This window comes from Corylus avellana, chromosome 1 (assembly GCF_965113065.1).
Source record: "Corylus avellana chromosome 1, dhCorAvel1.hap1.2, whole genome shotgun sequence".
NCBI lineage: Eukaryota > Viridiplantae > Streptophyta > Magnoliopsida > Fagales > Betulaceae > Corylus > Corylus avellana.
The window spans coordinates 44,899,646-44,926,610 of NC_142490.1; the positions used below are offsets into that span (position 1 = coordinate 44,899,646).

Genomic DNA, 26,965 nt, shown 5'->3' on the forward strand with positions numbered 1-26,965 from the left:
ATTTTATTTTTAAAAAAAAAAAAGCTAGAGAAGAGAGAAACTTTTCTGTTAAAGTATTAATTAATTAGACGATTAATTTACATCTTCCAATTCACTTAGCCTTTTGAGATAAGTAATGATTTAACATATTATATATTAAAGCCTAAGATCTTGAGTTCGATCATTATCTCAGTCATTCACCCCCAATTTCAAATAAATATTTCGCATGTTGAACTTAATCTATTTGGTAATTTAACATTCTCTCCATAAAGAAGATTAGGATGGTTTTGCTAATCCGTAAGTTTTTCTACCAAACACAAAAATAAATTCTCATGAACACCATTTCAAACTCTTCATGAATAAATAGTTCATATTATTATCCCACTAGATAATTAATACTAATCAAACCAAGATGAAAATTCAGCCGCATTGAAATGAAAAAAAGCAAGAAAAAAAAGAAAAGAATCGAAGGAAATCACTTCTTGTCACGTTAACCACACATTCTTTGTCCCCTTTATATCCACCAACGTACTAAACCTCCAGTACTTTCCCTGCAACTTCTCCCAGAAAATCAGAGAAAATTTTCCATTTCCGAAAGTAAACGTTCGTATGCACGAGGGGTGCAGTGAAATAGGAGCAGGACTTTGTTTGAATACTATATTAAATTATTTATTATTTCAAAAATTTAAATAAATATAAATATTTAATTTAATGATTTAATTAATATTTTAACATGACTACTATTACGGAAACGGGCAGAAAAATGTTCCATTAGATTATAAAGGACAATATTGTGATCAAAGAGATTTTGTTTTCTCGACTAAAAAATAGTTGTAGCTGCATACAAACAGGAACAACGAATTTAATATACTACATGGTACACACTACATAATCATGTCCCAAAGTAGTTTAATATTTCAAAATATACACTCTTATTTATAGCTTCTACAAAGCACTATCGTGGGTAGAGCTCAGTAATTGAAGTCTCATTTACTGAGGCTTGGACAAAGTTGCCTTCAGATCTTTCATTTGACTCTATAAGCCGTGTGCTTTGCTCCCATCGAGATGTTTCTGAATCAATGTCACTATGCATAAAAAATGCAGGCTGCAAGGGTACTGAAAGAGTAATGGAGTAGCTATTTAGCATGAGAACCACTGAAGCCATGGTTGGTCTGTTAGCTACATTTTCTTGAACGCATAGTAACGCAATGTGGATGCATCTCATAATTTCAGATGTTGAGTCTGACTTTATTGTTGGATCCACAATATTTGAAGCAGTCCCCTCTCTCCAGTTTTTCCATGCCTACAATATTAGTGAGAAAGTTCTATTATAATTATGATAATTACTATGTATTAATGTACTGGTGCCACAATTATAGGACAAGGGAAATGTCCCCAAGTATGATTGTACTTACATAGCTTAGAAGATCCTCCACATTCTCTCCATTTCGAAAGCAATTGTTCTTTTGTCCACTCACTATTTCCAATACTAATACACCGAAACTAAAGACATCAGATTTTACAGAGAATTGTCCATGCATTGCATACTCTGGAGCCATATATCCACTGCATGTCAACATCAATAATGTTAGTTTAATTTTGATCTAGTAATAAAGCTTTCCATTCTTATATTCAAAATTGTTAGTTTCCCTTGATTTTCAAAATGAGTTAATTAAATCTTAGTTAGAACTTTAATGTTGTTTCTTTGGTACAAAGTAGACCTCACCTCTTTCCAAATAGAGAAGAATACTTACTAGGTTCCAACAATTCGACTTGTATTTCCTTGAGTTTGATCTAATGAAAACAATCGTGCCATGCCAAAATCAGAAATTTTTGAGTTCATTTCTGCATCTAAAAGAATGTTGCTAGCCTTAAGGTCACGATGAATAATACGAAGTCGAGAATCTTCGTGAAGGTAAAGAATCCCTCTAGCAATGCCTCCTATAATCTTGTAGCGCCTTTGCCAATCCAAATGTAAACGCTTAATTGGATCTGTATTTCCAAGCAAGTATATGATTCAATGAAGTAAATTTGTGGAGGTAGATTCAACCTAAAATATATATTAAATACAATCTAAAAGAAAAAGAAAAATGCAATCATACCAAAAAGGAAGTGATCAAGGCTTGTATTTGGCACAAACTCATATACTAATAGTCTTTCATTTCCTTCCAAGCAGAAGCCAAGGAGCCTAACTAGATTACGATGTTGAAGTTTAGCCACTAATAAGACTTCATTTTTAAATTCTAAATCTCCTTGTCCAGAATTCTTTGACAGTCTTTTTACAGCTATAACTTGTCCATCAGATAGCCTACCCTGTTAACATATAAAAATGAAGTGCATGTAACTACAAGGGATTTGAAAATTAACATGTTTTGACATATATACATGATACCCTTGTCCATTAGATTATATTAAATCACCTTGTAAACAGCACCAAATCCACCTTTACCAAGCTCATTATCTTCTGAAAAGTTATTTGTCGCAAGTCTAATAGTGTCGAAGTCGAATTGCAAGGATTCCACGCTACTAATTTCATCATCAGCTTCACATAAGGAAAAAGCCAACACTCAAATGAATAAATTAGGTTCATAATTATTTGAGAGATCATAACTATTTAAGAGTAACACAATTTAAAATGTATGCACAAAAAAGCAATGGGCTTTTCAATATAATAATGATTGAAATAAAGATTTTTTTTTTTCAAATACCAAATGACACAATAATTCTTATTAAGGTAATAATTTCTAGTTTGTTATTGGAAGTCACTTCTTGACAGATCACTTTCTAATTCAAACCTTACTTGAGGGGAGCTAAATATCGTCTTATATAAGTATGAGCTGTCTTTGATAATTCCTCTGCGCACGATATTCACGAGGCGTAAGTACTGTTTGAATAAATAACAAAACCAAACGTTTACTTACTTTCGAGTTTTTCTCTTGGCGGCCTCCTCCTTACTCTGAAATATATGCAAAAGGAGGTGACTAGTACCACAAAAGCAGCAGTTGACACAACTATAATGATGACAGTCGTAGATGTGTTGCTCCCGCTCCCTGCAAAATCAATAAACTCTGTTCTCATTAGAAGATTCTGAGGGTTGAGTTTGGATATGGAGAAATAACTTTAAAGTGTTTGGAGTAATCAAACAAAGACTAATACATAAGATCAAATGTCCTTCACATTTAAATGAGTGAATACAATAGCCCATTAATTAATTGTGCAAGTGTGAACAACATCTAATGGTACCTTTTGTTGTATTAGTGTTGGTTACTGGTGGTGCTACTGGAGATGGTGGGGATGACACAGCCGCTGTCGAGTTATAGAACGGGTCGATCTCAAACCTGATATTACAGCTGGGTCCAATGACTCTCCCACCTTGCTTTCCACCACAACATCCTGGAATATCTTCAATCGCCCCACGTAAGCAATTGTAGCAATCTTCTTCAGACAAGTCAGGTGTGCACTGCACAAGTCCGTATAACGTTTGAAAGCTCGGTGCCGCTGCGTTTCCCGTTGCAAACTTGCGAAGAGAACCACCAGCTACAGCTTGGCTTCTTAGGCTTTCCAACAAGCTCCTAAGATCATCGTTGTATTGGTCCACGTCATTGGCTGATACGTTGTTCAAGTTCCACATATAGAAAGCAGGAAGAGTTTCCAGGATGCCAAAAATGGAGCGATTTGAGTAGCGTAACATACAGTAATCGTACCATCCAATTGCCTCCTTCTGATTGGGACAGAGCTGCTTGAGAAGAGACGTAGCGTTATTGAGACAACCACGGCAAACATTTGGGTTAACATCTCCTCTACAAAGTCCAATTGCATATGCTTGGTCAGAGTTTTGGCCATTCGAGGAATTGTAGAACCCATAGTCAATTTCTGTGTTGGTGTAGAGAGAGGAGAGGAGGCGATTGAGGCTTGCCTCGTATGTACTGTCAGCGGTGTAATTTCCCTTGTCGTTTGAACAGAAATGATAAAGGAAGGCTGGCTGCGCGACTGCTTGAGCAGCGAGCATGAAAATGGCAGAGATGAACAAAAGTAATCTTGAGAAAACCATTGCTTTAAGCTTGCGTTCTGTGAAATGGCAATGTTTAGGCCTAGCTTGAAGATTATAATAGGCTTTTGTTGAGAAAGGTAAACCATAGTGGGCTGACTTTTAGGTTTGCGTTGGTGCATTTTGAAGCCTCTAAAGTCAATGATCTTGAAAAGTCTAATGTTGAATTCAAACATTCAACCTTTTCTAAATACCTGCTCTATTTTAGCTTCAAAAATTAATAGTAGGTTTTAAAAATGTGAGTCTGTCATGAAAGTTGATCAGTGCTATATATATGAGCTGGTCGGGTAATCAGGTTAAGCACGTAAACCTGAAAAAACTATTGTCTATGGAAAGATAACAGAAAAAATAGTTCTACATTGACTGAGTGGTAAGAGTATTAGTTATGCACGCGGTTTGATCGAGACACAAGTGGTAGAGGACAAGCCACGAAGTCCATGGACACGTACGTTACTGTCTTCGTGCGCAGACGCGCATTCTTAATTGTTTGTGTAAATGCATGTCTACAATTTAATTAGTATGTCTTTTCCTCTTAATGACTGCATGCAGATTAGTGCTAATTACATCTCCCACTGTACGTGAAACTTCCTTCCAACACAAAGGAAGCGTAAAAAGCAGTATCCACACGTATTATTAATTAGAAGAGTCAAAATACTCGGTTTCCAAATTTGTTAGGGGGATGGACCCAATTCTCCATCATTTATCATATTAATGGCCCCATTTTCTAAACTTTCAAAGGCTTAAGCTTTGTTGAAACAATCTAAACTTTCAAAGCGCACGCACACACACGCCTACTACGCAACCACGAAATGATTCATGCATCCTACGCGTAAGAAGTTACCAAAAGTTTAGATTTCTCATATTTAAAGTCTTGCTAGCTCCTCCGATCCTTATCCTCTTTTAAGGTGAAAGTCTCCTCATTTCTCCTTCCCTCTCTCTTCTAGGGGTTTCTAGACGATCGAGTGAATGAGACTAATTAAAAGGAAGGTGGCTAGGTTTTTAAGTCATCAGCCCGGGTGTTTCATTATTTGCGTCGGATGGAATCGTGGAAATTTCACAATGGAGTATCGAATTGGCACGCTGCCTAGTTCTTAGCAATTAGCCGCATGAATTGAACAAAAAAAAAAAAAAAAAAATCACATACTAATTTAAAATGGAAGGTGATTTGATCACCATGGTCCATTGACACTTTAACTTCTTACGCGAGACAAACGCGCATTTATTAATTATATATGTATAAATATTGAAGTACTATATATGCAACACGTGTATCAACATGACAACAACATAGAATAAATCCCATAATACTCCTAATTTTTCCTCTTATAACAAAAGTCTTGTAAGTTTGAGATATGCATGTATTATTCTCTTAACCATCTTTTAATCATCTCTTTTATGTAAATTTAATGGATACACCATTAAATTTATGAATTCAGATAGGTCCCACAAAAATCTAATGGTAAATTCGCTCATTCACTTTATAGAAATGATTGAAAAGTGATTAAGAGAATTATTTGTATCATTTCTCATTAGGTTTACATGCTTGGGCTAAAATTTCCTGACAGAATAGGTCACGGTCTAGGTTTACATGCTTGGGCCTCTCCACCATTGTAACCGGCGTCCCAGCTCCCCGGCGCAGCTTTCTACGTCTCCTCCCAACTCCCATGCTCCGGCAAGTGGATCTAACGCGTTGGTGCGTGGGACCCAAGCAGTTCCCTCTCGACGCCTTCCTCCATCACAACTGCTTTTTTTTTTTTTTTTTTTTTTTTTTTGAGTTTTTCCTATTATTTTATGTTATGTTATTTATTTATTCCCTATAGTGTTCTATTGCTTACTGTTTAACCCGATTCGGTTGGGCTTCAGACTCTTTGTCTGTGCAGTTGATCTTTTTTTCATCTTTATGGTCTCCTTCCAATTTTTTGAAGTGCTAGTAGTCTGCCTGGATGGGGTTTTTAAATATAACCCTAGCCGGTTCGAACTCACTGTCTGTGAAGGGAACCTTTTTTTTCATTGTTCATTTTCATCCAAATCTCCACAACTTCTTTGAAAGCCTCTTTAGATGTTATATAGGGGTATTCGTACTCCAGATGGTAGTACTCATCATAGTACGCCGTTGCTTTCATCGGTTGCATCTGCAAGTGTCCTTCACTTTCTCCTCTAGTGGTCTGTCTGGAATGAATTTTTCTGTCTAAACTTGTATTAGTTCTGTGTTTGACCTGTCAAATCTTGTTTTGTAACTTCTTTTGATTTAATGAATGCCAAATTATTACAAAAAAAAAAAAAAAAGTTACACACTTTGGTCATATGTCTACACTTCCAAGTTCCAACTCCCCGTGAAAAGTTTCATTAGGGAACCTAGCTTTTTCAAATAACCGTGCAGCTATATATATATATATATATAATAGCCGAATCACTCTTTAGAGGAAGTCTTAAATTGCGACATGTGGCGTGAACTCATTTTTTTTAAAAAAAATGCTAAACCGGTTTTTTAATGCATAATTTTTTAACCAGTTTATTAAGAGTGAACCAGTCATTAAATTAGATTAATTAAGGGCATTTAATTATATTCCCAAGAATTTTCCTTATATGTGATTTCATTAAGCTCAAAAATTTAATGTTCGATATTAAGTATTATTAATGTCCAAATCAAATAAGGAAACAAATAATACAAATCAAATTATTATGTATTAATAGGTTTAGTCACTTTAATATTTTTAATTTAAATTTAGAAGAGGTTAGAGAAGATGAATTGTTTTTTTTTCTAAATATATTGTGCATGTAATAATAGATATTTTATAAAATAAGATTTTTTTTTTTTTTCTAAATATTAAGGCATTGAAAAACAATTTGATTAATAATAGATTATCTACAAAAGAATAGGGCCTACAAAATGAAGATCTCCCATTATTTTGTAGACGTGCCTCCACACATATGAAGATGCGTTTAAATTTTAAAATTAAATTATAATGAAGTTATGAGCTTGTGGAATCTTCTTCAGGATCCTCTTTTTCTAATTAACATTTTTTTTTTCTAAAAAGAAATATCTATTTTATAAATTATCTAAAAAACATACGAGTTGTTTTTTCTAAATATACTCTATGTATGTAATATAAGAGCTAGAAGACAAAATCTTTCACTAAACATACTCGGTGTATGTTTTTTCTTTGATAAAAATATAGTGTGCTTTTATTTAACTTTTATGTTTTGTATTGTTAATAAGAATTAGCAATACTCATATATATTGTCTGCCTTTGTTGCAATTTGATAAAACTGTGCGTTTTTAACTTGAGGCTATAGGGTTTAATGTATTTAGTTTGCGTTGCGTGCATCTTCCTATTATGAAATCAGTTTCAGTTTCATTCCCCAACGTGTATAAAGTCGATTTTGCCGTTAATTCCATCAAAACCCCGCATCCCATTATTATTGCACAACTACACACACACACAAAAAAAAAAAACATAAATACGTAAAAGCTTTTTAGGCTATGCAACAAAAGTCGAACGGTAAAAGTTTCACATGTATTTGATTTTATTTTCTATCTATTTTTATATTAAAAGTTACTTTTATTTTTTTTTATTTTTTAAACTACACCTATGCTCACAAAGATTTTAGCATATTCAAATTTTTATGAATTAAACTAAAATTAAAGGTCTTTTGTTTTAATTCATTTGAAAGAGCTACGACTTTTTTTAACCTATATAAAAAGTACAATGGAGATGCTTTTAAGTTTTAAAATTAAATTATAATGAAGAATTTCGCGCATAGTACAAATTATGTTCCAGTAGAAATAATCCAGCAAACATTAAAAAGGAAAATGTAAAAGAAAAAATTCATCCCAACACCCATTTGGTGGCGGGCGAAGCAACCGAGAAATCAAAATCTCTCCATTCACCCATTTTCGGTCAGAACAAGAAATTGCTGTAAAAAGAACTCAAGATCTTCAAAGAACAACCAACACCTACAAAAATCAAGAAATTCTCAAGAAAACCCACACTCAATCGGTTGCAGAGTAAACCCAACGAAAATATTGAAACCTACTTTAAATTTTGTCTTAGCCGAAGGAAATTCAGAGACCAGGAGGCTAGAGGAAGAAGATAGTGGCTCTGAGCTCCAACAACATCACAGCGTGAAGTGAATGAGAGTATGTGATATGAGAGAATCAGAGATGAGAGGCGAGAGGAAGAAGATGTTGGCTTTGGGCTCTAATGGCGTCCCAATGAAGTGATAAAACGAATGAGTGAAAAAAAAAAAAAAAAAAAAAAAAAAAATCCAAAGACAATGTAAACATCGATCAAGTATTGGCCTGAATCATTCCAACCCAAAAAAGCAAATTTGGTATTTGTAAATCACAATGTAAAGGAAAATTTTGACTCTTCAAATTAATAATACATGATGCGGATATTTCTCATGCTTCCTTTGTGTTAGAAACAATTTTCACAGTGGGTCACCTAATTGGCACTCTGCATGTCATTAACACGAAACAAATACTAATTAAATTGTAGACTTTTCCACAAACACTTATTAAGATTGCGCCTTTGGGGAGGACAAATCCAGTTTAGGCATCGTGGCTTTTCCTCTACCACTTCTGTCCTCATCAAGCCGCGTGTATTACTTCATCAGATTATTATTCAAACCAGGAGAAGCCCCAATCCTCATGAGTCATTCTAGAAAGAAATATTAAAGCATGCAAATTAAGGGGGTCATTTTTTATTTTTTATTTATTCAAAAATGAAAATAGAAAAGAAAAATTTACAACATAAAAAAAAAAAAACATTAAAAGGTGAACAATCCAAACACAAAATAACCATAAATAAGACAAATAAATGACTCAACTCATCAAGAGGACAAGAGGGGTCATTTCTTTTGTTATCTTCCAATAGACACACGCTTCACCTAATTCCCCGACCAGCTAATATTTCCCTGATAAACTTTCACGAAAGAGTCACATATTTAAAACCTACTAATAATTTTCTAAGGCAAAGTAGAAAAGGTTTGAATGTTTCCATTCAACATTAGATTTTTCAAGATCATGGACTTTAGAGGCTAACTAGATCACCCGGCCTTCTCAATAAAAAAAAAAAAAAAAGCCTATATTATAATCTTAAAGGCCTAAACATTTTCACTGAACCCAAGGAAATGGTTTTCTCAAGATTACATTTGTCGTTCCTCTCTGCCATTTTCATGCTCACTGCACAAGCAGTCGCGCAGCCATCCTTCCTTTATCATTCCTGTTTAAACGACAAGGGAAACTACACCGCCAATAGTACATATGAGGAAAACCTCAATCACCTCCTCTCCTCCCTCTCCTCCAACACCAAAATTGACTATGGCTTCTACAATTCCTCTTTCGGCCAAAACTCTGACAAAGTATATGCAACTGGACTTTGTAGAGGAGATGTTAACCCAGATGTTTGCCGTGATTGTCTCAATAATGCCACGTCTCTTCTCACGCAGCTTTGTCCCAATCAAAAGGAGGCAATTGGATGGTACGACTACTGTATGTTACGCTACTCAAATCGCTCTATTTTTGGCATCCTGGAAACTCTTCCTACTTTCTATATGAGGAACTCGAACAACGTATCAGCCAATTACGTGGACCAATTCAGCGATGATCTTAGTACCTTGTTGGAAAACCTAAGAAGGGAAGCTGTAGCAGGTGGCTCTCTTCGTAAGTTTGCAGCAGGAAACGCAACAGCACCGAACTTTCAAACATTATATGCACTTGTACAGTGCACACCTGATTTGTCTGAGAAAGATTGCAGCGATTGCTTACGTGGGGCGATTGAAGGTATTCCACAATGTTGTGATGGGAAGCAAGGTGGGAGAGTCGTTAATCCAAGCTGTAATATCAAGTTTGAGGTCTACCCATTCTATAACTCGACAGCTGCTTAGTCTCTCTTTACAATTTATGTAATGATCTTGCTACCATGATCTATAATTATAATAAAAAGATCTTTACACTAAATCTATAATCAAATTGATCCACTGGTTGGCCGATTCATGGCATGCATACTAATATGTTCTTAAAGATAATATATATTAATTTGGCCCATCTTACTTAGTTATGATTATATATTTATATATTAGTTTGTGAATTAATTTTTGGTTTATCTGCGGAGAATTCAACAGATATCTCAATTTATGATGGAGGCCGATCGGACATTAGTTGTGATTAAACTAAGGAACTGCCGGAAGTATCTTATTCCAAACCAAACCTTAAATATGGCCTGGCTTGGTCAATATCGTGTTATTCCTAGTTTTTGTCATCTTTACAATTTGGGTTTCTTCTTTTTTTATTTATTTATTTTTTTTTTGAAGGGGAAAATCTGGCAGCTCCATGTAAGATCCTGTCCGGACCGTGCTCAGGCAGTCTGAATAGATCATCTTTTTCTATTATAAAAAAATGAAAAATAATTATGACAATTCATGCGTCAGTTAAGATTTAACCGAATTAGCAAAAATATCTATGTCTAGATCTTTGTAATTTTTTTTTTTTTTTACATTTTTTTTTTTAAAATGGGTATTTTGAAATTTTTGATAAGACTTAACGAAAAATACTATCACTTGGGGGACATTGTAAACAATTGAAAGTTTGATAGCCTAAATTAAGAATTTTATGAAGTTTTCCTAAATATTTCTTCGGGCAGCTAGCCACTATTTAAACATGACAATACAAATTAAGCAGCATAAGGAGAAATCATCAAAGACAAGGTGAAAGTTCTATCCTACCTTAGCTCAGAAGGGTAAGTGTATCGTTTCCATTTAATTTATTTTTTTCCCTGTCCTTTTCATTTTTTGTTTCTCAATTCCACTCTTATGTTTTATTTATTTTATTTTATTTTTTGAAAAAAAACTAGAGAAGAGAGAAATTTTTCTGTTAAAGTATTAATTGATTAATTGATTAATTTACATATTCCTATCCTCTTAACCTTTTGAGATAAGTAGTGATTTAACATGTTATTAAAGCCTAAGGTTCTGAGTTCGAACATTATCTCAATCATTCATTACTAGTAAATCACTAGTTATCCCAAAAACTTAAGCTAATAGGGAGAGGTAAATTTAATCACTTAATCGTTAGTTTAACACTCTCCCTTACGCGTGGGTTCAAACTCCCTTTTAATAGGTGAAGCCTAACCCGTTGAGTATTTAATTTAAATAGGGGTGAATTGATGGAGTCAAGGTTCAATCTCAGGACCTTTTGCTTTGATACCATGATAAATTACCAGTTATTCCAAAAGCTTAAGCTTATAGGAAGAGGTAAATTTAATCACTTAATCATTAGTTTAACAACCACCAACTTCAATTAAATATTTGACATGTTGAACTTAATCTATTTGGTAATTTAACATTCTCTCCCCAAAGACGATTAGGATGGTTTTGCTAATCTGTAAGTTTTGCTACCAAACACAAAAATAAATTCACATTTACATCTCATGAACACCATTTCAAACTCTTCATGAATAAATAGTTCATATTATTATCCCACTAGATAATTAATACTAATCAAAACAAGATGAAAATTACTCCTTCCAGCCCTCACCTAAATCAAAAATAATAAACTCAGCCGCATTAATTGAAAAGAAATTAAAAAGAGAAAGAAAAAAAGAAAAGAAGGAAATCGCTACTTGTCACGTTAACCACACATTCTTTGTCCCCTTTATATCCACCAACTAAACCTCCACTTTCCCTGCAACTTCTTCTCCCAGAAAATCAGAGAAAATTTTCCATTTCCGAAAGTAAACGTTCGTATGCACGAGGGGCTGCAGTGAAATATATAGGGGCTGGACTTTGTTTGGACACTATATTAAATCATTTGTTATTTAAAAAAATTAAATAGATATAAATAAATAATTTAATGATTTAATTAATATTCTAACATAACTACTACAACCGAAACGGGCAAAAAAAAAAAAAAAAAAAAAAGGTTCCATTGGATTATAAAGGACAATATTGTGATCGAGATTTTGTTTTTTCGACAACAAAATAGTTGTACGTAGCTGCATGCAAACAGGAACAACGAACTAAATATACTACATGCATGGTACAGAATAATGGACATAAGTATATAGTTTAACTAAATATACACTCTTATTTATAGCTTCTACAAAGCACTAGCGTGGGTAGAGCTCAGTAATTGAAGCCTCATTTACCGAGGCTTGGACAAAGTTGCCTTTAGATCTTTCATCTGACTTTATAACTCGTGTGCTTTGCTCCCGCTCCCATTGAGATGTTGTTTCTGAATCAATGTCACTATGCATAAAAAATGCAGGTTGCAAGGGTACTGAAAGAGTGATGGAGTAGCTATTTAGCATGAGAACCACTGAAGCCATGGTTGGTCTGTTAGCTACATTTTTTTGAACACATAGTAACGCAATGTGGATGCATCTCATAAATTCAGTTGTCGAGCCTAGCTTTATTGTTGGATCCACAATATTTGAAGCAGTCCCCTTTCTCCAATTTTTCCATGCCTACAATATTAGTGAGAAAGTTCTATTTTAATTATGATAATTCCTATGTGTTAATGTACTGGTGCCACAATTATAGGACAAGCGAAATGTTCACAAGTATGATTGTACTTACATAGCTTGGAAGATCCTCCACATTCTCTCCATTTCGAAAGCAACTGTTCTTTTGTCCACTCACTATTTCCAATACTAATACTCCGAAACTAAAGACATCAGACTTTACAGAAAATTGTCCATGCATTATATACTCTGGAGCCATATATCCGCTGCACATCAATAAATGTTAGTTTAATTTTGATATGGTAATAAAGCTTTCCATTCTTATATTCAAAATTGTTAGTTTTCCTTGATTTTTGGAACGAGTTAATTAAATCTTATTAGAACTTTGATGTTGTTTCTTTGGTAGAAAGTAAACATCAGCTCTCTCAAAATACAAAAGAATACTTACTAGGTTCCAAGAATTCTACTTGTATTTCCTTGAGTTTGATCCAATGAAAATAATTTTGCCATGCCAAAATCAGAAATTTTTGAGTTCATTTCTGCATCTAAAAGAATGTTGCTAGCTTTAAGATCACGATGAATAATACGTACGAAGTCGAGAATCTTCGTGAAGGTAAAGAATCCCTCTAGCAATGCCTTCTATAATCTTGTAGCGCCTTTCCCAATCCAAATGTAAACGCTTAATTGGATCTGAATTTCCAAACAAGTATATGATTCAATGAAGTAAATTTGTGGAGGTATATTCAACTCTAAGAGAAAAAGAAAAGTGCAATCATACCAAAAAGGAAGTGATCAAGGCTTGTATTTGGCACAAACTCATATACTAATAGTCTTTCATTTCCTTCTGAGCAGAAGCCAAGGAGCCTAACTAGATTACGATGTTGAAGTTTGGCCACTAATAAGACTTCATTTTTAAATTCTAAATCTCCTTGTTCAGAATTCTTTGACAGTCTTTTCACAGCTATAACTTGCCCATTAAATAGCCTACCATGTTAAGACATAAAAATGAAGTGCATGTAATCACAAGGGATTTGAAAATTAACATGTTTTGACATATATATACATGATACCCTTGTCCATAAGATTAAATTAAATCACCTTGTAAACAGCACCAAATCCACCTTTTCCGAGCTCATTATCTTCCGAAAAGTTATTTGTTGCAACTCTAATAATGTCTAAGTCGAATTGCAAGGATTCCACGCTTCTAATTTCATCAACTACTTCACATAAGGAACAAGTCAACACTCAAATGAATAAATTAGGTTCATAATTATTTGAGAGATCATAACTATTTATGAGTAACACATGCAATTTAAAATGTATGCACGAAAAAGCAATGGGCTTTTCAATATACTAATGATTGAAATAAAGATTTTTTTCTTTCAAATACCAAATGACACAATAGTGCTTATTAAGGTAATAATTTCTAGTTCGTTATTGGAAGTCACTTCTTTACAGATCACTTTCTAATTCAAATCTTACTTGAGGGGAGCTAAATATGGTCTTATATAAGTATGAGTTGTCTTTGATAATTCCTGATATGCGCACGATATTCACGAGGCGTAACTGTTTGATAAATAACAAAACCAAACGTTTACTTACTTTCAAGTTTTTCTCTTGGCCTCCTCCTTACTCTGAAATATATGCAAAAGGAGATGACTAGTACCACAAAAGCAGCAGTTGACACAACTATAATGATGACAGTCCTAGATGTGTTGCTCCCGCTCCCTGCAAAATCCATAAAACACTGTTCTCATTAGAAGATTCTGAGGTTTGAGTTTGGATATGGAGAAATAATCTTAGTAGCATAAATAACTTTAAAGTGTTTGGAGTAATCAAACAAAGACTAATACATATATAAGATCAAATGTCCCTCAGATTTAAATGAGTGAATACGATAGCCCAATTGTGCAAGTGTGAACAACATCTAATGGCCCCATAATATGTTACGGTATAAGCAAAATGGCATGGGGTACCTTTTGTTGTATTAGTGTTGGTCAATGGTGGAGGAGGAGATACTGGTGGTGCTACTGGAGATGGCGGGGATGACGCAGTCGCTGTCGAGTTATAGAATGGGTTGACCTCAAACCTGATATTACAGCTGGGTCCAATGACTCTCCCACCTTGCTTTCCATCACAACATTGTGGAATGCCTCCAATCGCCCCACGTAAGCAATCGTTGCAATCTTGCTCTGACAAATCAGGTGTGCACTGCACAAGTCCGTATAATGTTGTAGATTCTGGTGCGGTTCCATCTCCTGTTGCAAACTTACGAAGAGAATCACCTGCTACAGCTTGACTTCTTAGGCTTTCCAACAAGCTCCTAAGATCATCGTTAAATTGATTCACGTAATTGGCCGATACGTTGTTCACGTTCCACATATATAAACTTGGACTAGTTTCCTCGACGCCCAAAATGGAGCGGTTTGAGTAGCGTAACATACAGTAGTCGTACCATACAATTGCCTCCTTCTGATTGGGACAGCGCTGCCTGAGAAGAGACGTAGCGTTATTGAGGCAACCACGGCAAACATCTGGGTTAATATCTCCTCTACAAAGTCCAATTGCATATGCTTGGTCAGAGTTTTGGCCATAAGAGGAATTGTAGAACCCGTAGTCAATTTCTGTGTTGGTGTAGAGAGAGGAGAGGAGGCGATTGAGGTTTGCCTCATAGGTACTGTCAGCAGTGTAGTTTCCCTTGTCGTTTGAACATAACTGATAAAGTAAGGCTGGCTGCGCGACTGATTGAGTAGTGAATATGAAAATGGCAGGCTGCGCGACTGCTTGAGCAGTGAATATGAAAATGGTAGAGAGGAAGAAAACTAACCTAGAGGAAACCATTGCGTAGTGCGTAAAATGGCAACGTTTAGGCCTTGAAAATTAATATAAGAGGCTTTTTATTGAGAAGGGTGAGGCGGTGAGGTACTGGGCTGACTTTTAGGTTTGTGTTGGTGCATTTTCGAATTGAAAAATCTAATGTTGAATTCAAACATTCAACCTTATCTAATTACATACTTAAATATTTCTTCTCCTCTAGCTAGTTGGAAGGATCCTCCCCTCTCTGTTTGTCTCTTGTAGTTTGTTGTTTTGTTGTTTGGTTTCTTGCAATGTACTTATAAAAAAAATAAAAAATAAATATTTCTACATTGACTGAGTGGTAGAGTATTAGTTATGCACGCGGTTTGATCGAGACACAAGTTGTAGAGAACAAGCCCACGAAGTCCATGGACACGCTACTGTCTCTATGCGCAAACGTGCATTCTTAATTGTTTGTGTAAATGCATGTCTACAATTTAATTAGTATGTGTTTTCCTCTTAATGGCATGCATGCAGATTAGTGCTAATTAGATGTCCCACCGGAATTAGGATTTTCTCTATTTCATTTGAACTGGATAACATCCGGTTAGTTATAATGGAGGAGTATTTTTGTCTCCTCAAAAAATGAAAAGACAAAAATACTCCTCTACTATAACTAACTGAATATTATCCAGTTCATTTGAACTGGAGAATATCCTGTTTCGTCCCACCGTACGTGAAACTTCCTTTCATTTTATTTAAACTGGATAAAGACAAAAATACTCATTCACTATAATTAATTAGATATTATTCAATTCATTTAAACTGGAGAAGATCTGTTCCAAAAAGCAGTATCCACACGTATTATTAATTAGAAGAGTCAAAATATTTGGTTTCCAAATTTGTTAATTAGACGGATATATGGACCTAATTCCCCATCATTTATCATATTAATGGAAGCGCAAAGAGCAGGCCCCCATTTTATCTTCTGAGCTTTACAAATTACAATAACTAGCCTCTGCAGTTGATTCAACCTTCCACCAAGCTCTTTATCATATCATTGCCACCATGATCTGCCTCTATGACGCTAGCTGAGCTTTTGTAAGAGTCGGAGACGTCCGACTAGCTTGTGCCATGGCCTTAAACAGGGGCGGATCCAGGGGGGGTCGAGGGGGGGCATCCGCCCACCTTCAACTCCCAAAAATCCCCCCTAGTATGGTAAAAATTTTTTTATGTCCTGATTATGCCCCTCTTACTCATGATTATGTCCCCTTCCTCAAGCTCTAGCCATATTATGCTCCGTTGAAATTTGAAAATTTTTAAGAATTTGAATGTTGCAGTCTTGCAGAAAAATGAAATGTTGAAAGCTTGAAGATGATGAACAGTTCAGTTTTCAAATGCACTGTTTTTCATTTGACAATTTTGTACAGGTGCAGCCTGCTTTGGACTTTGGAGTGGAAAAAATAATATTATAAATTAATAAAATTATAATATGTTGTCATTGACACAACACACAAGACAAAAAAAAATTATGCCTCCAGGGGATACGTGTAAGACAAGTCCAAGGCCATGGGCCAAGGGGGCAGGCCAGGCGTTAGGCCTGTCAGGCTGCAAATTCGGATCCGGATCTCCTTTAATTAGGGAAAAATTAAAAAATTTTCAATTGAAAAAAAATTGGAAATTCTCCAATTGTTAATCGTGGCCCTTTATTTTAAATCTAATGGTCTATAAAATCATTTAAACCTCGGTAAAACAAAAGCTACCATTTAATGCCTAGGTTACCTACATTGAGAAAGATATATTCAAGACTATCAATAATGAAGAAATCATGAAGCGATTCTAAGGTATGAAGACTCGTCGAGGACAATTGCCTTAGTGCTAGTCGTGACAAAACAAATTGTAAGTTATATTTACATGTTTTAGAACATAATTAAAATTTTTGTTGAATTATTCACTTATTCGGCTTGTTATATTTTTGTTAAACTTTATTTTTTGTATTCATTTAAAAAAAATAAAAAAAAATAAAAAAAAAACCATGCCCCTCATGGACGAATTTCCTGGGTCCGCCACTGGCCTTAAATTACATGAGCCAAGGAATAATGAAACCTCTTTTTATTTTTTTATTTTTATGGAGGATATTTTTGTCATTGAAGAACATTGACAAGTTTTAATAATTTAAGGAAATTAACCACACAATTTTGTCCCCTTTATATCCACCAACTAAATCTTTACTTGTCCCCAAGAGGTAGTTCAATTGGCTGAGATCAAGCTTGATGAAGCGGAGGTCACTAGTTCAAATTCTTTTTTTCCCCTTTTATGCGGACATGTCAAAAAAAATAAAAATAAAAATAACTAAACCTCAAAATTTTCCTTTTCCACTAAAGATAGAGAGAGAAAATGTTCGGATGCACAAGAATGAGGGGCAAGGTTGGTGGGGATGGAAAGGGATCCTTTTCATTTCAAATGAAATGGAGATGAGCCATTTAGAAAAAATGTGGGATATAATTGTCCTTATCTTAAAAAATGGGAATAATATTGTCTCAATTGTTTCACATTTTTGCCTAAATGGCTCCTTTCCGGTGGGGACTGAGGAGGTAGACCTGGAGCAGTTGCAGGGAGGTAGATTATAAAGGACAACATTGTGATCAAATAGATTTTGTTTTATCGACTACAAAATAGTCGTTGTAGCTGCAGACAAACAGGAACAACGAATTTAATATACTACATGGTAAAGACTACAGAACCATGTCCCAAAGTAGTTTAACATTTCAACACTCTTATTTAATTACCTGCTCTATTTTAGATTCAAAAAATATTAATAGGTTTTAAATATGTGAGTTCTATCTTAAAGCACGTAAACCTAACAAATTATTTGTTTATGAGGTATGTTATATATCATTATCTCAATTTTTTTTTTTTATTTAATAAATTTATTACTAAATTTTTGAATTCATTAGGTCTCACATAACTTCAATAACAAATTCACACATTCACCTATATAAAAATAATTAAGAGAATAATTTTTATTATTTATTATTATCTAAAAGAAGAAATTACCAACTTTAGATACTTAAATATTTCTACATTGACTGAGGACCAGGGTTTTTCATGTATGCTTTGAATAAAGATCTGATTTTTCATCATGCATGCACGCGGTTTGATCGAGACAGAAGAGGTAGACGACAAGCCACGATTCCTAAATTTTTTTTAGGCAAACGCGCATTCTTAATTGTTTCTTTCAAATTCATTAATATTTCGTGTACTGTTCTTGAATACCTACTTTATATAGTAGAATTTTTATGTATTTAAATATCAATTTAAAAATTAATTACCCAACCACCTTTAAGACTCCCTCAATGAAATCGGAACATGATCCTCTCCAGTCCATAATGGACTGGAGAATATTCAATTCATGATTATGATTTCTTCTCAGAAATCCTATAACTATAAATGGGACACATATCTCACTAATAAAATATTATTTTAAATTAAAAAAAAAAATAAGAAAAAAGAAGCCACTCCCATTTTGGGTAGGGGTGGCTCGCTTGAGCCACCACCGATGGCCGGCCAGGGGGTGGCCGAGCTACCCCCATGGCCTATAGGAGTGGTTCGGCCACCTCCATCTTGCAAAAGGGGGGTGGCCGAGCCACCCCCATGGCCTATAGGGGTGGTTCGGCCACCCCCATCTTGCAAAAGGGGGGTGGCTCCAAGGCGAGCCACCCCCCTTGTGCAAGATGGGGGTGGCCGAACCACCCCCATAGGCCATGGGGGTGGCTTGAGCCACCCCCTACCCGGCCACCCCCTTCTTTTTATCTTATTTGTTTATTAATTTTTTTTTTAATTTAAAATAATATTTTATTATTATTTTTATTAGTAGGATATGTGTTCTATTTGTGACCATAGAATTTCTAAGAAGAAATCCTAGCCATGAACTAGATAGTAGATATTCTCCGATCCATTATGGACTAGAGAGGATCCTGTTCCAATGAAATCACACCTCACTTGTGTAAGGATGAAGGTCTAGTTAAATAGGCATCAACCCACGTAGCAAAATTTGTGTCATTAGACCCCGCCTTCCTTTTCCTTGTGTACTATCTAGTCTGTTTTTTATAATTGTGTATTAAATTATTAATGCTAATTCAATCCATTTCCAGATTTTCTATGCGTATGTATGCGAATATATTTAGTAATTAATAGGAAATAGCACAAGAATGCATGTAGGGTATATTTTGGTATCATCATTAATAATGAAGTATTTTCGTCACTAAAAGTGTTTAGTAGGATGAATTTAGATCGTCACTAGCGTGGCTCAACAAATTTATTCTTTATTGTAGTTAAAAAATCACTTTTTTTTATTTTTTTATTTGAGCAACTTATTTTTTTTTTTTAAGTACTTAAGTAATTAAGGCTCTCTATTTTAGCTATCTATTTTTACTATTCTATTTAAATATTATTTTCAAAAAAAAAAAAATTCCTCTTTGAAAGAGAACGATAGAGAATTGTTTTTTTAATTTTTAATTTTTATACATTTGTTGAGTTAACGGAGCTCAATCACCAAATATTTCTCCAATTTGCTAAGCTAGATGCAGTTCATTTTGATTCTATTTAGAAATTGTGACTAGCTAGCCAAATAACCCAAAAATTAATTTTACTAGCTGGCTGAGAATATATTCTCTACATTATTATTAATTAGCAACAACTTGTTCCGATGGTTAACAGTACAGTACTATTAGCGACGACGAGTTGAAATTTTCTCACTCACAGAGTTGGATTATTGGCGATGATCAAGAGTTTGCTCCTAAAAGTGTTACTAATTTTCTTATAAACTAATGGGTTATTATTTTTTCTATTGAACAGTATAATGCATCTTACTGAACAAAATAATAAATTTGTGTATTATTAAAATAAATTGGTAATTAGCTTTACATGAAATACTGAATTTATATGTTAACCCCAAAATGTTTTTCACTAAAAAAAAAAAAAACTATGTAGGAGGGACGTCTCTATGGAGTGGGAGTTGTGAGCGGAGAAACTCAATTTGCTGCTCCATCTCTCTCTGCTTGGCTTCCATCTCTTGCTGCTGCTGTGTTTGTTGTCTCTTCATGGAGTTCACTTCCTCCTGCATCTCTTTACGCAAGGAGCTTATTTTCTCTGCCTGTCTGTTGAGCTTTCTTTCTGCCTCCTCATACCTCAGCTTATACTCCAACTCGCCAGTGGATGAGGATGGCATCACAGCATCATCGTCACTCTCAGGCATAGGATGAGGTATAGGCCCTTGGATCTTCATTTTCACAATTAAATAAAGTGAAAGTTCGTGGTATAAGTTGTATAGTAAAATTCAAAAAGTAAATAACGATTTAACAAATTATTGCTGTGCAGAAATTGAATACATTGCTTACCTCGTTAATTTCTTCATTAATGAGAGTACTGACAAAAGATTCATCTTTCTTCTTGCGTGATTTATACAAGGAATTGAGCGTCATCCTAATCTGAGTGTACCTCGATATCATTTTAACCACAATTAAAATTCATGACATACTACAGAAAAATATGTGACTTACCTTCTTGATCAACTTGTTCTTATTTGAAGCATTTCGGTTAGGCTTATCCTACAGAAAAATATTACAATGTTAATGACTACTTCACCAAGAAAAACAATGCAAAAATAACATGATTTATTGAATTAATTATCGGTAATGTAAATTTATTTTATAATTATTATAAGTTTTGATATACTGTCTTATTGATAAATGGATAAAATTTTCAACCATTTCTCATTGAAAAAATGTTATATATCACAATATTGACATGACACTGCTAATGGTGGTAAAAAATTTACTAAAAGCTAATTCATACAAACTCATCTAATAAAGTGACATGTGTGATTTCATAGCAAATGTTTATCTGTTAATGGTGGATTGGCAATTTATGAAACAAGTACTCTTTGTATAGAAACAATCAAACAAAAATCAGTTAATATTAGCAACCAAAAACACTAGTCGCTAATACCCTCAAAATTCTCAATTAGCTAGTGAGCAGTCATGCCTTATTGCTAATATTCCTCTCCCCTACAATTTTTTGAAGAATTTCTCATCAAAATACCGAACTCTAAAATAAGAATAAAGTTATTTAATAAACTCTTATACTACTTTTATATAACTATGATAATGTTGCCATGAAAATCAGCCTTTGAATTAACGAAGGGCTTATAACAAGAAAAAATCAATGACTGATTTTTACTATTACATCATCATATAAATTGTATAGCAGTAGCATGAGAGTATACTAAATAACATATATATCTCCTAAAATAATCATCATTGATACTTGGTATTAAAAAATTGGGAAAAGTACACTTTACCCCGCCAAAGTTTGGGGCGATTTTCATTTCGACCACCAATATTTCAATTTTTGTAATGCACCCCCAAACTTGCAAATTTTTTTCAATTCGACCAATTTCATCAAAAAATTCTCATATTGCCCCTAATTTATTTATTTTTATTTTTTATAAAAAAAATTTATAAAAAAATTTTAAAAAAAATATTCGGGGTGGCCGTAGCCACCGCTTTGGCCATCTAGCCATTTTTGCAACCCCCAATTTTTTTTTTTTATTAAAAATAAAAAAGTAAAAAAATTAGGGGCAATATGGAAATTTTTGGATGAAATTGGTCGAATTAACAAAAATTTGCAAGTTTGGAGGGGTACATTGCAAAAATTGAAACACTGGTAGTCGAATTGAAAATCGCCACAAACTTTGAGGGGGGTAAAGTATAATTTTTCCAAAAAAATTCAACTTCCTAACATTCTTAATTTTTATATCACATCAATAATTTTTTATTACTATTTAAATAACAAAATTACAACAATTTTTTTTTTTTTTTTTCACTTTTTTATACCAAATATATATATATATTTTTTCACATCAATTAATTTCTGCTACACTTAAAAAGCAAAAGGCCTTTGTCAACGCAGCCATACCTATACGTACTGCCATATCTTCCGTTGAAGTAAGTACATTTAATTATAGATGAAAATTATATTCAATTACCTCGTCAACAGCATCAGAAGAAACAGGACCTACTCGCAAGGAATTCAGTTCTATGCTTGGGCTTTCATTCGTAGCTTCACATGAGATCAAAATTCAAAACCAGTCATGATCAACTCTAATTAATGAATCAACAAGTTAACTACATGTAAGAGCAGTTGACTTGGATATTATTTTTCTTATAATTTTTTATGTCTTATTTTAGATGATCAGAAACTAGAAGTTGCAGAACAAATGTCCTCGTCCAAACTCATCGTAGAGGCCTAGTTCCTGCTTATTTGAATGATTAGGAATCTCATTCCCAAAATTTTGCCTGTTACTTATGGAAGCATATGAATCTCATTCCCAAAATATATATATATTTTTAGAGAAAAAAAAAAAAAAAGACCTTCGTTGCTGCAGCTGAATAGAAGAGAAGAAAAACTAAAACAGAGGAGACAAGATAAAACAGAGAAGAGAAGAATAGAAAAGAGGAGGGAGGAGAGAAAGAGAGAACGGAGAACCGAGAAAGAGAGAGAAACAGAGGAGAAAAAGAGAAGGAAAGAAGAGGAAGAAAAATAAATAAAGATGTGGGGCTGAACTACGAGAGGGAGAGAGAAAACCGGAAGTGCTATTGGGGGAAGAAGCTGAAGAAGAAGAAGAAGAAGAAGAAGAAGAAGAAATTAATGGGTTGTCCGTCTGGGAGAGAAAGGGAGAGAGGGAGGTAGTAAAAGAGGCAGATAAGCTCTCTCCGGCAAGGTAAGATTTCTCAGAATATCCATTCAATTTGAAGCTTGAATTTGTATTGAGAAATAAAAATGGGTTGATTTTGAAGATAGATGGGTTTGATTTGTTGAGAGTTTTGGTTTAATTTTGAAAGTGGTTCGGGGGTCTAGCACAGAAGAGAGAATTAACCGTACGAGAATGAGAGGGAGAGAAAAAGAAAGAAAATGAGAAAAAGAAGAGTAATGAAGAGGGCTACAAAACCGGGAAGGGTGCAAGAGCTGAGAAAGTTTTGAGAAAGAGATGGAAGCAAGAGAGAAGAGGAGCTAGAGAATAGAAAGACAAAAGTGTGGAAGAACAGAAATGGTCATGTACGGTGTGGAAGAGAGGGAGAAGGGAGATGTAGGAAAGATAATGAAAATTTGACTCTTAGGCAGTTTATTATTTAAATAGCATGTATTTTGTTATTTTAGGTATTGATATTTAATTATTTTGTTTTTTAGGAACAAGTCACGTAGTGATAATAGCTTAAAAGTGTCTATTTTCTCTATCAAAATAAGTTTTACCAAGCTTCATTTTATACAAATTCTTACATTTTATATTTAATTGTGAAATAATATTTAATTATTAAATGTGAGCTTAAAATAATATTACAATGCAAGTTAATGCCTTTTTAGAAAAATAAAAGAATAAAAAAAATAGAAAAGAAGAGCAAGCCAAAAAGTGCAAGACACGTGAGAAAAGAGAGAAAAATTGCACAAAAAAACAAAATAAAAGAAAAGCCATGCTCGTGGGTACCATGCGTGATGTTCAACAAAAGAGAAAAATAAAAAGAACAAAAATCGTTTAGCAAACGAGGCCCTTTTTTTTTTTTTTTTTTCTCTTTTATCTATTATTTTATAATAACAATATTTTTCATTTAAATTATATGTAACTAAATACTTTAGTTAAGTCTCAATTGAAGTCCTAATCATGTTTTCTTAAGGATTTCGATTTTCCTTGTTACAAACAATTTTTGTGATGTTTAATTGATTACTTTAAGGTTTTATTTCATTCTTCATATGGTTTATGTGTTATGGTTGATCACCATATACATTTGTTGTATGGAGATTGTCATATAGGTAAATTTAGATGACCGAGTCTTATTCCTATACTAAGTGACGAAGGAACCAATTATGGGTTCTTGAGATTAATCAACATGAAAAACCATAATAGATACCATGTTCAAGGTTTTGTGTATTTATCTATTTCCATTTTCCATTGTTTTATGATTTCTTGAAGTGCAACTTAGTAAATACCATGCTAATACTTTGAGAATGAAAAGAATCAGAGTAGATATACATGCTTAACTCATTGTTTAAGAAAATCAATAGCATAAGGAGTAGATACCATGTCCTTAAATTGACAAACAGTGAGCATCTAAATCTAGTTTGTAGCATTGTGCAAGTCATTTGCTTTAAAGAAGATAATTAGTGGTGAATATCGAGCCCTTAACTTAATTTCTCATTATTTCAATTCTAGTTTCAGATCTGTTTTACGATTTTCTTTCACTAGTGCAATCTAGGTTGGTTATTCAAATATGTTATTTGTTTCATTTCATTTAGATAGAAGCTTTAATTAATAATCTTTAAACACAATTAATTCAATCCTCGTGGAAATGATCTCTTATTTGCTATAATACTATTTATTTGATCTTGTGCACTTGTAAGTTAAAACATACAATTAAAGGCTTATTATTTAGGCTGATATTTGTATTATACATAGCTTTAGCTTGAGGTAAGTAGAACTAATTGATCAAGGTTTTAGGAAAATAATACACCCAAATGCAGGATTTTTAAAATAAAAAGTTACTTTGAATAAAATGTATTTGGGTGTATATACATGTGCATATGTTTTATTATCATTGATTCTTAAAAGAAATGTGAAATTTTTAAATAAATCGTGCAAATAGTGAGTCAAGCTATATTTTGATAAAAATTATGCATAGTGTGATTTTTGGTATACTGTTGACATCATGAGATTTATATGTGATATTTTATAAATGTGAATTGTATGGTTGATCTGGAAAGGCATTGGCTTACCAGTATGATAGATGATATTTTTATGATGGAGTATAACACTAAGTTTTCTGGATTTAGCTGTCTCGGAAAGGTTTTACTTTTAAATTATTTTTTAAAAGACTTCATTTTTGTCACTAAAATATCTTGTGTCTATTTGCTTTATTGCTTTACATATTTTGGTGAATGAATTATTTATTGCCTCTTATTTGTTAATTTCACATTAATTGGTATTTGGAGTACTTGGCATAACGTTTTTCAAGCTTAAATCATGGCCGGTTAATCACCTTGAATGATGGGAGTTTATCCTTAACAGACTTTTCCACAAACACTTGGGGCCTGTTTGGATTGCGTTTGATGAGCCTAAAAGTGCTTTTAATACTTAAAAAGTCCGTTTGAAGAAAAAAATACTCATTTGGTAAAAAAATTATAAGCGCTTTTAAGGGTCAAAAAAGCCTAAAAATGGCTAAAACACACTTTTGACAAAAATTTAAAAATAAAGCTTTTGCCTAAAAGCTCATTTTGATTTAAAAGCTCTATTTCTTATACGCAATATCAAACAGGCTTTTAATAATTAAGATTGCGCATTTGGGGAGCGCAAATTCAGATTAGGCATCGTGGCTTCTCCTCTACCACTTCTGTCCCGATCAAGCTGCGTGTATTACTTCATTAGATTATTATTCAAACCACGAGAAACCCCGGTCCTCATGAGTCATTCTAGAAATACTTAAGCATGCAAAGCGGGTATTTGTTTTTTTTAATATTCAAATATGGAAACGGAAAAGAAAAAATTACAACATGAAAAATAGAATAAAAGAGGTGAACAATCCAAGCACAAAATAACCATAAATAAGACAAATAAATGACTCAACTCATCAAGAGAACAAGAGCAGCTAGACGAGATGTCATTTCTTTCGCACAGCCATCCTTCCTTTAATCATTTCTCTTTTCTCTATTATTATTATTATTATTATTTTTTTTTTCTAATTGAATAAGGAAAAAAAGGCTACAGGGAAAATCATTCCTGTTTAAACAACAAGAATGATAATTTATAATTATCATCCGTTCTATAACTCGACAGCGAGTTTATGTAAAGATCTTGCTACCATGATTTATAATTATAATAAAAAGATCTTTACACTAAAATCTATAATCAAATTGACCCACTGGTTGGCCGATTCATGCTATATATGTTACTAATATATATGTTCTTAAAGATATATAATATATAATATTTGGCCCATCTTACTAGTGCATTTGTACTTATCAGATGTTTCTTTCTAATCATTTATAGTTATGATTATATATTAGTTAGTGAATTAATTTTTTGTTTATCTGCGGAGAATTCAACTGATCTTTTCTCAATTTATGATGGTGGGTCGGATTAATTGAGACTAAACTAAGGAACTGCCGGAAGTATCTTATTCCAAACCAAACCTTAAATATGGCTTGGTCAATATCGTGTTATTCCTACTTTTTGTCATCTTTACAATTTAGATTTTTTGGTTTTGTTTTAAGGAGATCTGTTCAATCGGGCAGCTCCATGTAAGATTCTGTCTCGACTCCATTTGTCCAGACCGGTGCTCAGGCAGTCTGAGTGAATAGGACTTAGACATGTCCGAATACAAACAAATGGGGTTCGAACATACTCTCACATAACAAATGATGCAAACTTATCACACCATTTGGTGATTTTTTTAATTTTATTTTTATTTTTATATTATCAATAAAGAATCATAGACAAAACATTTCATTTAAAGATAGCTATATTGTTGCAAGTGGGTTAAAGCAACTACTAATTAACCTACACTACAAGAAATCGATTTTTTTCTGACGTACTTTTTCTGACGTGTCAGGTAGTCTGACGTACTTT

The 26,965-nt window shown here is 33.6% G+C and overlaps 2 protein-coding genes and 1 pseudogene across 11 annotated transcripts in view; 1 reads left to right on the forward strand and 2 right to left on the reverse strand.

Moving 5' to 3' along the window:
• Nucleotides 1–835: 835 nt before the first annotated feature.
• On the reverse strand, nucleotides 836–4,030 carry LOC132172036 (cysteine-rich receptor-like protein kinase 26). 10 transcript variants are annotated; one of them, XM_088512242.1, is made up of 7 exons: nucleotides 3,248–4,030; nucleotides 2,901–3,045; nucleotides 2,400–2,521; nucleotides 2,082–2,292; nucleotides 1,734–1,971; nucleotides 1,395–1,545; nucleotides 836–1,282 (listed from the first exon to the last, which is right to left on the reverse strand). In XM_088512242.1, the coding sequence occupies exons 1-7, from the start codon at nucleotides 4,028–4,030 to the stop codon at nucleotides 935–937; spliced, it is 1,998 nt and encodes a 665-aa protein (XP_088368368.1). In that variant the 3' UTR covers nucleotides 836–934. The 10 variants fall into 10 exon arrangements, with proteins under 10 accessions (XP_088368368.1, XP_088368364.1, XP_088368370.1 ...); XM_088512238.1 differs by having other exon boundaries at nucleotides 2,901–3,077; nucleotides 3,235–4,030; XM_088512244.1 differs by having other exon boundaries at nucleotides 2,901–3,022; nucleotides 3,234–4,030.
• Nucleotides 4,031–9,163: 5,133 nt separating this feature from the next.
• The window catches only part of LOC132171936 (cysteine-rich receptor-like protein kinase 10), a 99,495-nt gene continuing 81,693 nt past the window's right edge, over nucleotides 9,164–26,965 (forward strand). The window contains exon 1 of the mRNA XM_088512209.1: nucleotides 9,164–9,913. Coding sequence (XP_088368335.1) covers nucleotides 9,164–9,913 — 750 coding nt within the window. The remainder of the gene's footprint in view (nucleotides 9,914–26,965) is intronic.
• Nucleotides 12,139–15,333, reverse strand: LOC132181576 (cysteine-rich receptor-like protein kinase 26; annotated as a pseudogene).